The sequence below is a fragment of the Camelina sativa genome, chromosome 4, assembly GCF_000633955.1.
Source record: "Camelina sativa cultivar DH55 chromosome 4, Cs, whole genome shotgun sequence".
Classification (NCBI taxonomy): Eukaryota; Viridiplantae; Streptophyta; class Magnoliopsida; order Brassicales; family Brassicaceae; genus Camelina; species Camelina sativa.
Window position 1 is genome coordinate 21,082,057 of NC_025688.1, and position 8,765 is coordinate 21,090,821.

Below are 8,765 nucleotides of genomic sequence, written 5' to 3' on the forward strand. Positions count from 1 at the left end.
AAAAAAAAAAAAAAAAAAAAAAAAGAGTTCTCATTTTGGGCCAATGCAAGCAAAGCATGTTGTCGAGTATTAAAAATAAAAAGTCTATGAAAGGAGTCAAACTCGGTGGTCCACAATATAGTAATGTTTTTAATTTCATAAATCAACTCATCATGTTGGTCAACTGATTGAAAGATTAGTGTATACATATCCCAAAGTTGAGTGTAAAACCAGCCCATGAAAGGCTGATAAATGGGCTTTATCGGCCCATTAAGCCTCACCGCCTCATCTGATTTTAAGGGAATCACACGGAGGAAAAATATCTTCCCACTTCGAACCCTAAACTTTTTTTTTGTTTTCCCAGGAAAATAGAGAGTGATCTTTTGTAGAGAGAGATATCGATCAAATTTCACTGGTAAATTGAAAGAGTGTTGAATTATTTTGGAATCCTATCTTCTCGTTTTGTTCGATTCGATCTCCCAATCTTGTAAATTCGGCTGCAAAATTTCTCCGGTGGTGAGCAAAAACATCCTTTCGGATTTCGAGTTATGGTCTCAGTCTTAGTTCTTTTTTTCATTGAAGCCAATTACCAATTGTATTTTTCAGCTCAATGGATACAGAACTGAATTCACCTTTGCATCATGATGATGGTTATGGTTATGGTGATGGTGATACCACGGCTGCTTTTCGAAAGCCTTCTAATAACGGTGCTAGTAGAAAATATCGCCGCCGAGCTTTAGCTGACGATGGCTCTTCTTCTGATGGTTAGTTCGTATCTCCAAAAAAAATTCTAATAGCTTATTATAGACTGTTATATTAGCGTATTTGTTATAGTATTTTAGGTGATTGTTTTTTTTTATGAACGGCGCTTAGGAGTTCTTGTATTTGATTGTATCATGTAATTGTGCATCTTAGTTGGTCGTTTCGTTGTGTTTCCTCTGTCAGCTCTAGCCGTAGCTCAGTTTAGAATTGTTGGTTCTTCTTTTGTAGGAAGTCCTGAACGTAATCAGAGTTCTGATTCTAGGGGAAATATTAGGAAAGATTCTGAACCAGCTCATACGAGGAAAGAGGATAGGCGGGAATCTGATCGCAGTCGCTATGGTAGAGGTGATTCACATAGACATGAGAGGTACTCTAGGGATGATGATAACTATGGTTCTAAGCGTGAGGAGTACAGCAGATATGAGCGTGATGCACCTCGATCTAGCCGTGATTCAAGGGGTGGCCGTCATATTGACCGTACAGGAGTAGAGACTGAACATAGCAGGTCAAGAAATGATTCACACAGACATTCCCGTGATAAGTATAGCAACTCTGGACATAGACTCAATAGTAACGATAAAGTTGAAGATTTTTCATCTCGTTGGAGATACGCAGACTCAAGAGTGGAGGATAAAGAGAAGGGTTTCGTGCGGGGGAGAGATTTTGAAGACGAGAAAAGAGAGAAGGGTTTCGTGCGGGGGAGAGATCTTCAAGATGAGAAAAGAGACTCCCGCTGGAGTTTTGGTGACCGTCATTCCCGTGATGAAAGAAAGGAACTTGACAACCGTGAGATTAGCAAGGAGAAGGATGTTCATGTTAAATCTCCAAGAGACCGTCCTGATGGGAAATGTTTGGCAACTGAGAATCGAGATACACATTCTAAGAAACTGAAGGGGTTCATTTCAGAGAAGTTTACTCATGGCAGTAGTAATGGTAAGACTCTTAATTTCAGATATTTTCTTTCTGTGTTTTTTTTATACCTCCTTGCTCTAAAGTTATAGTGCAACCGTAGAAGAGAAGCAGACATCAATCATAAAGCCTTCCCCTGGTGATGTTGATGCTGCCAAAGTTGCAGCTATGCAGGCTGCTGAATTAGGTAATACTGTTATGGTGCTATTCTAAATCTTCTAGGGTTTTTCTCTTCATTTATTTGACTTCCTTTCGGATTTGACTTGTCCTTGCTTTTGTATACTTATGATCTTGCCATCTGAAAATAGTTAATTGAAAGTTATGTGGCATCCTATATAGCCCGTTAACATTGTGTTCCAATTGAAAATGCTTACACAAAAGCCTACTCATTGTCTGCTTTTCCCTAGTTCTTAACCGTTTCCTCGTTGAATACAGTGAACAAAAACCTTGTGGGAACGGGTTACCTGACAACAGATCAAAAGAAGAAGTTACTGTGGGGAAAGAAGAAAAGCACAGCAGCAGAAGAGGTATCATAATGAATGATGACCCTACTTGGATCTGTAAATACAAATGTAGTGATATAAAACCGTAAACTCATAAATTTTCTCGTGATTCTACTTTTGCTTATTTTCATTCGAACCAGTCTGCTCATCGTTGGGATAGTGCTAGTGCACTAATTGGTGACCCTGAACGTCAAGAAAAGTTCAACAAACTTATGGTAAATCTCATCCTTCCTTCCCTATTTAGGGCATGATTCCAGAATTATGCGAAGTTTCATATAAAAAAAGAAGAAAGTTTGCATAGAATTTGGCTGTGTATAAAGTAATACTAACACATTTTCAGAGTCTGAGGTTGCGTTGGTGCATCATTGTAGGGTGTGAAAGCGAGTACGGTAAACCAAGAGCAGAACCTAAGCGAAGTCGAGGTGGAGAAGCAGAAAGAGTTGCAGATGGATTTAGAGAAGCAGTACACAGCGGGATTAAGGAGGAGAGATGGACGAACCGTAGGGTTAGGTCTTTGAACCTCTTTGGTAAATCATTCTCGTACTCTTGTCTCCTTGGAAGGATTCTTTTGGCATCTCCTTTTTGTTGTACTCTACTACTCTTGTTGAAGCCCTTAACTATGGTTATCTCCATGTGTGTAAGAATTAAGTTCAGTAACCAGGTTTTGAGTTTAAAATCTTTTTTCACCAACGCATATTCTCTACTTACTGCTGATTATTTTTTTTGTCGTAGAAGTTTTTTCTTTACTCAAAAATGAAGTCAGTAAGTTTATCGTTATTTATCTTACTAAGCGATACAATTAGAGGTTCAGATTCATGTTATGTTGAGCTCTCGAGTCTCGAGTTAACTTCATCTCAAGATACAATTAGAAGCTTCAAATTCAAAAAAAAAAAACAACAACTACTGTAAGTCTCTATTAAACTCTTGAAAACAATTTAAAAAAAACTTCAAATGTAACCTCGATCAGCTGGATATCAAACAAAGATTGCATTTTCTTCGTCTTAGACTCTAATAATCACACAAAATGCTAGTTAACTATATACATATGTAGTGTGTTGCCCTAATTAAACTGATGAATAATTTACATGCAACTTACATGTGTTGCATCACTGTAATTCCTCTTCTTTTTTTGTTTTACCTTCTTCAATCTGTTAAATCCTCTATAGAGCTAAGAAATATTCTGGACTATTCTATTTCTAATAGAGTTTTTAAATTAATTAATTGGTCAAATTTGCCAACTAAAAAGTGTGAAAATTGAAATGAATGATTTATCTGTATTTTCTGAAATTTGATGTTTTTAATATCTGAAGTAAATTGAATTTGCTTCTCCGAAAGAAAGAAAGAAAGAAAGAAGATCAAAAGGTTGTTTGTTGCATCGATCTCGAAAATCCCAGATTGATTGATTTTGCTCACCGATTGTGTCTTCGTCGACCGGCGAAGATGAACGGCGGTCCTTCCGGTTTCCGTACGTATTCGTCCTGCCATCGCTTAATCATCAGTTTCTTCTCTCGTGGTACTTTTCTTAATGTCGATTTCTGAGTGTTGTTCGATGTTGCAGATAATGCTCCGGTCACGAAAGCCTTCGTCATCACGAGTGCTCTTTTCACTGTCTTCTTCGGGATCCAAGGTCGTTCTTCCAAGCTCGGTTTGTCTTACCAGGTATATTCGCATTTGGTGATTCGTGATTTCTTTTACTCAGGTTTTAGATTTTGTTTATGGAGTTTTACTCTAGGATTCGCTGGGTGGACTAGGTATCCCGATTTATTCGATTTTGGCATTCTCCAACAATAATGATGATTTTGACACTTTGATTAGAGACTTAAGCCGTGTGTGGTGGTGCTGAATAATGATGATTTGCCTTACTGTTTTGATCGTCCAAGTGTGATGTAGTTCGATAACTTGCATCTGATTATCTGTTTTGTGTTGTTTGCCATTAACCTTATAGCTTCCCAGTTCAGGATCCGAAGTTATCTTTTAGTTGCTATGTAAATCTATTATCTCAAAATTGCAGGATATTTTTGAGAAGTTCCGGATATGGAAGTTAATCATGTCGACTTTTGCCTTCTCCTCTACGCCGGAACTGATGTTTGGATTGTATTTGCTATACTACTTCCGAGTTTTCGAGAGACAGATTGGCTCAAATAAGTACTCGGTTAGTGATACTTGTAGCTCATCTCTCTTTGCTTGGTAGATATATCCTCATGTGTTTTCTGTTTCTTGTTCCTCTTGGCAAACTGGTGGTAACTAGAAAGGTTTACTGCTAATAATTTCTTTTGAAGTTGTTTAAAAATTCCACTATTTTCTTCTGCTTACAAAAGGTTTAATGAGATAGTAGTGTTGCTGCTGCAGGTTTTTCTCTTGTTCTCAGGGAGTGTATCTCTACTACTAGAGGTCTTTTTGTTATCACTGCTTAAAGGTAACCATCACTCTATTTCAGGACAGCCTCTTCAAAGTTTACGTCTTTTGCTTATTAGTTAGGGGATATGCATAGTGGCACCAATGTTACAATAAAGGATTTGGTTGTTGGTTTGTAAATTAGCTTCATTACAAATTCCTGCAATAATTATGAAGGGAACAATGCACAAGGAAGAATTGAGGTGCTCTGAATATGATATAGGAGCTTATGAATTATGTTTAGATCACTGTGACCATTAGTTTTTCTTCTCTCTAATTCTCATGAAGATCGTTTACTGGATTTTCACCTGGTCCAGGATTTAGATTATGTGTTTCAGTTCATGTGTTTTTTTTTTTCTGGTGCATCCGCTATAGATTTTATACATTTGTAAAACTTAACTTAACTTCACTAAGGAATATGTTGACCTTGGATCTATTTATTAAGGTAACTATCTGTTGTTTCTTTTTCCAGATACCACCACAAACTTACTGACATCTGGACCATACGGCCTGATATTTGCTTCGTTTATACCCTTCTACTTGGACATTCCTGTTTCAACGAGATTTCGCGTATTTGGTGTCAACTTCTCTGATAAGTCATTCATATATCTTGCAGGAGTTCAGGTACACATACCATAGGTTTAATGTAACTATCTGTTGTTCGTTTAGTGTTCTTAGTATCAGTCTGATAATCTTCTTGGATTGTTTTTTGAAGCTTTTACTATCTTCTTGGAAAAGATCCATCTTTCCTGGAATTTGCGGCATAATTGCCGGTTCCTTGTATCGTTTGAACATCCTTGGCATCCGCAAGGCAAAGGTTATATACCAATCTAACCTTTTTCGTAGAAACAAACACATCTTTATATATCTCTCTGTGAGAATGTTGGCTTCTTAGCTTCTATGTCTCTAAGAGTAACCTTAAATTTATGTCTCAACACATTACAGTTCCCCGAGCTCGTGGCTTCGTTCTTTTCCCGGCTTTCTTTTCCCTCCTTCAGTAACTCTCCTCCTCCAGCACCAAGCAGGAACATCGTTGGGACTATATCACCTAACGCAGGGCGCCGAGCAGAGGTGAGTCTCATCCTTAAATTTTCTCAGTAACATTCGTTTTGCCTTCAAGCCAAACTCTTAGTAGCAGCTAAAACGTTTCTTTGTTTTCAGAGATCTCAGCCAGCTCCAGTGGCGTCAAGTGTGGAGCCATCTGAGGAAGCCATAGCTACATTGGTATCAATGGGCTTTGACAGAAACGCAGCAAGACAGGCGCTCATGCATGCCAGAAATGATGTCAACTCTGCCACAAACATCCTTCTCGAAGCACAGTCCCACTAATTCAAAAAGAGTTGTACTCTGATTGGGATGAACCAGAAACATTGTTGATTCCAGTTTCAAAAACAACACAGTGATGAATTCTTCGGCTGTCATTGGACCAACCTTTGGAGCCAACATGTCTCAGCATATATGATCCGGCCAAAGATCTGACCAAACCTTCTTATTTTGCGTTTGTAGTGTAGGATATTACATAGGTTATGTAGTACAAATTTGCAAGTTAAGAGGAATACTGAGAAACTTATCTCTCTGCAACTTCAAGACTTTAAGAAAACACAGATCTTAATGCATTTATTTACTCAATACTGCTTGGAAGCACGAAAAACCTCTATTACTCTCTTCTTGTTTTCACATACTACAAATGATTTTAGCTATGTTGCATGAAACTCTTTTCGAGGTTCGTTTCCCGTTTCCGAAACGTTTCGGAAACAGAAATTCGTGGAAACTGGAAAACAAGACACATAAACACGATTCCTAGAAATTTCTGTTTGGAAACACGATGGAAACTCCATTTTCGTTTTGGAAACATGACGGAAACTTCTTTTTTAATTTGAAACTTAATAAATAAATATTTTAAAATATAAAACTTCATTATAGATATAAATATATAATATTATTAGTGTTTTAATTCAACTATTTAATATTTATATTTAAAGTTTTATTGTTTGAAGTTTTTTGATATGGTTTTTATGTTTGGTGTTTTAATATATATATATAGATATAAATATATTAATCTATATATATATGTATATGTGCATACGTTTCCAAAACGTTTCCATTTCCTAATATTTGAAAAAAACCGTTTCCCGTTTCCGAAACGTTTCGTTTCCGCGCATCCGTTTCCGTTTCTATACAACCTAGGATTTTAGCTTCGACTACAAAAGAACGTGGGAAGTGATAAGACTAGCTTATATATATAAGTAACTTCGAGACTCAAAAAACACAGATCTTAATGCATTTACACATACAATGATTTAGCCTTTAACTACAAGTACGTCGGAAGTGATAATACTACGTCTGGAACCACTTTTGAGTAGATTAGGCACAAACTTTAGCTCGCTTCTTCTTTTCTTTCATCCATGGTGTACACTGGTATTTCCCAGTTCTTGTTCTTTTTGGGATCATCAGTTAAGGTGAGATCCGTTTCATACTCTTGAAAAGTTTTGAAGTATGTTTTGGCTCCCATCATCACCAGTCTCTCCACCATGAATAGCTGGTAATTATTCTTGATTATAGGATCCAAAATCTCGCTGAAATTCGATGAATAAGCCAGTTTGTACCTGTAGTATAAGCAATTCAAACGACATTTCACAAATGAGCCTAGGTATATGTATAAGCTTGCACACCTTAATCGAAACATCTAAAAACTGAGTCGTGGAAGATCAGACAAAGAGTAATGTACAGTACCTGACGGCGAGAGGGGAAAAAAATCCAGGCGTTCTCTCATTAGAACCAATAAAAAGAGTCCTCCCTCGTGGGATCCGCTTCTCTATCCTACGAAGGATAAACTCCGGGCGAGTATCTCTGTCTAGATGAGGAAACTGAATCCTTTCAACTCCGAATCTGTCTTTTCTGGTCTTCAGTTTGTCCCCTCGACGAACATGGATGGCATCATAATCACCAAGTTGTGCTTTTATCTGTAACAACACCAACAAAATTATTCAAGCTTAAAGGCTTCATCAAGTTGCAGAGTAAACAAAAACTGATCACTAAGCTTAGTTTGCAAGAGATTCGTCAGAAAAAAACATGAATATCTTGCATTATACCTTCTCTGCGGCGTTTCTCAAATTTGAAGCTGCCATATTAGGGAGAAAAGAATAAGGCAGCATGACAGCGCTACGATTGCTTCTATCTTTGCACTCAACGAACCTACACCCAAATGATCAACAATCTTAAAAAGGGGACTATAAGTTTATAACAAACTTAGAAGAGAATAAGAAAATTCAACGAATAATGAACCGACTTTAAACACAATCTTCATCAGCTTGATCATGATCTGATCTCAAAGATTCAATTCCCATAAAATCCCCCCAAACGAAAAGAATAGAGGAAATGATTACCATGCAAGAGGACTTGCAGTTCGATTAATGATCAAGAGATTTGAGTAGTGACTCTCTGTTAGTCTGTGTCGACTGACTCGGCGAACATGCGCAATCCCTCTTTCTTCCAACCTCATACTTGTGGAGAGAACAATATGCCAAGTTTTGGAGTTGTCCAATATAACAGGTATCTTCTCAGATATGAGGTCAATATCATACAAGGAGTCCATTGCACAAGAGCTCCCTACCCAACTAAGAAATCCAAAAGCAACCCTTGTCTTAAGACAGACACTAAACACATCCCCCAAGGTTGAAATAGACAATGTCAAGCGGGTTACAGAACTCACCCTTCCTCAGTAGTTTTGTTATCGGATCGATTGAGTATACCTTTCTTATTATGTATTGGATTGATGCACATTCCAGAAGGCATTACAAATGTCCTGCAACAAGAACATTGTTGTTATGGAATTGATTATGTCCTCCTCCTACACTAATCTCATCTCCATAAAGCTTCACCCTTTTCCTAGAAAGCCTAAAAGAACTCAACTTTGATCTCACTGTTATCAGCAAAGTAGAACTCTTTTATCAGAAAAATCAAGAATTTGACAACTTCACAGCTAAATTTGAGTTACCTGTTAAGAAACATGGCTTCTTCAAGTGCACACCTGAGACTAGATTCCTGGTGACCCAAGCCAGCACAGGTCTCGCAGTTTTTGCCAGGACAATCGATTCTGTGTCCCCAGTATAAGTACTTCTCAGACAACGTATGCTGTCTCTTACCACGAGGTGACCACACGAAATAATCTATTAGGGTTTGTTGATACGGCAATCCCAATTTTCCGGTGGAGATCAC

At 37.7% G+C, this 8,765-nt stretch overlaps 3 protein-coding genes across 4 annotated transcripts in view; 2 read left to right on the forward strand and 1 right to left on the reverse strand.

Annotated features, from left to right (window-relative positions):
* Positions 294–2,925, forward strand: LOC104781569 (DEAD-box ATP-dependent RNA helicase 42). Of its 2 annotated transcripts, none has more exons than XM_010506277.2 (7): positions 294–495; positions 586–743; positions 970–1,674; positions 1,754–1,837; positions 2,086–2,177; positions 2,294–2,368; positions 2,494–2,925. In XM_010506277.2, exons 2-7 carry the CDS (start codon positions 590–592, stop codon positions 2,908–2,910), a joined length of 1,527 nt encoding a protein of 508 aa, XP_010504579.1. In that variant the 5' UTR covers positions 294–495; positions 586–589; the 3' UTR covers positions 2,911–2,925. The 2 variants fall into 2 exon arrangements, with proteins under 2 accessions (XP_010504579.1, XP_010504580.1); XM_010506278.2 differs by having other exon boundaries at positions 295–495; positions 2,525–2,810.
* LOC104781570 (rhomboid-like protein 20) lies at positions 3,415–6,178 on the forward strand. Its single transcript, XM_010506279.2, has 8 exons — positions 3,415–3,618; positions 3,712–3,812; positions 4,165–4,305; positions 4,503–4,569; positions 5,020–5,171; positions 5,263–5,364; positions 5,493–5,618; positions 5,709–6,178. The coding sequence occupies exons 1-8, from the start codon at positions 3,594–3,596 to the stop codon at positions 5,874–5,876; spliced, it is 882 nt and encodes a 293-aa protein (XP_010504581.1). The 5' UTR covers positions 3,415–3,593; the 3' UTR covers positions 5,877–6,178.
* Positions 6,767–8,765, reverse strand: part of LOC104781571 — a 5,163-nt gene continuing 3,164 nt past the window's right edge. The window contains exons 2-6 of the mRNA XM_010506280.2: positions 8,260–8,352; positions 7,934–8,164; positions 7,640–7,742; positions 7,281–7,510; positions 6,767–7,153 (exon numbers count right to left, since the gene is read on the reverse strand). Of these exons, the coding sequence (XP_010504582.1) occupies positions 6,925–7,153; positions 7,281–7,510; positions 7,640–7,742; positions 7,934–8,164; positions 8,260–8,352 (886 nt within the window). The 3' untranslated portion in view covers positions 6,767–6,924. The remainder of the gene's footprint in view (positions 7,154–7,280; positions 7,511–7,639; positions 7,743–7,933; positions 8,165–8,259; positions 8,353–8,765) is intronic.

What these genes read in the sequence shown, in the direction of transcription:
- LOC104781570 (XM_010506279.2), top strand. Translation starts at nt 3,594, where the DNA reads ATGAACGGCGGTCCTTCCGGTTTCC. An exon ending in CGGCGGTCCTTCCGGTTTCC is followed by an intron (nt 3,619 to 3,711) that starts GTACGTATTCGT and finishes TCGATGTTGCAG; the next exon opens with ATAATGCTCCGGTCACGAAA. An exon ending in TATATCTTGCAGGAGTTCAG is followed by an intron (nt 5,172 to 5,262) that starts GTACACATACCA and finishes TGTTTTTTGAAG; the next exon opens with CTTTTACTATCTTCTTGGAA.
- LOC104781569 (XM_010506277.2), top strand. Translation starts at nt 590, where the DNA reads ATGGATACAGAACTGAATTCACCTTTGCATCATGATGATGGTTATGGT. An exon ending in AAAGCACAGCAGCAGAAGAG is followed by an intron (nt 2,178 to 2,293) that starts GTATCATAATGA and finishes CATTCGAACCAG; the next exon opens with TCTGCTCATCGTTGGGATAG. An exon ending in AAAAGTTCAACAAACTTATG is followed by an intron (nt 2,369 to 2,493) that starts GTAAATCTCATC and finishes ACACATTTTCAG; the next exon opens with AGTCTGAGGTTGCGTTGGTG.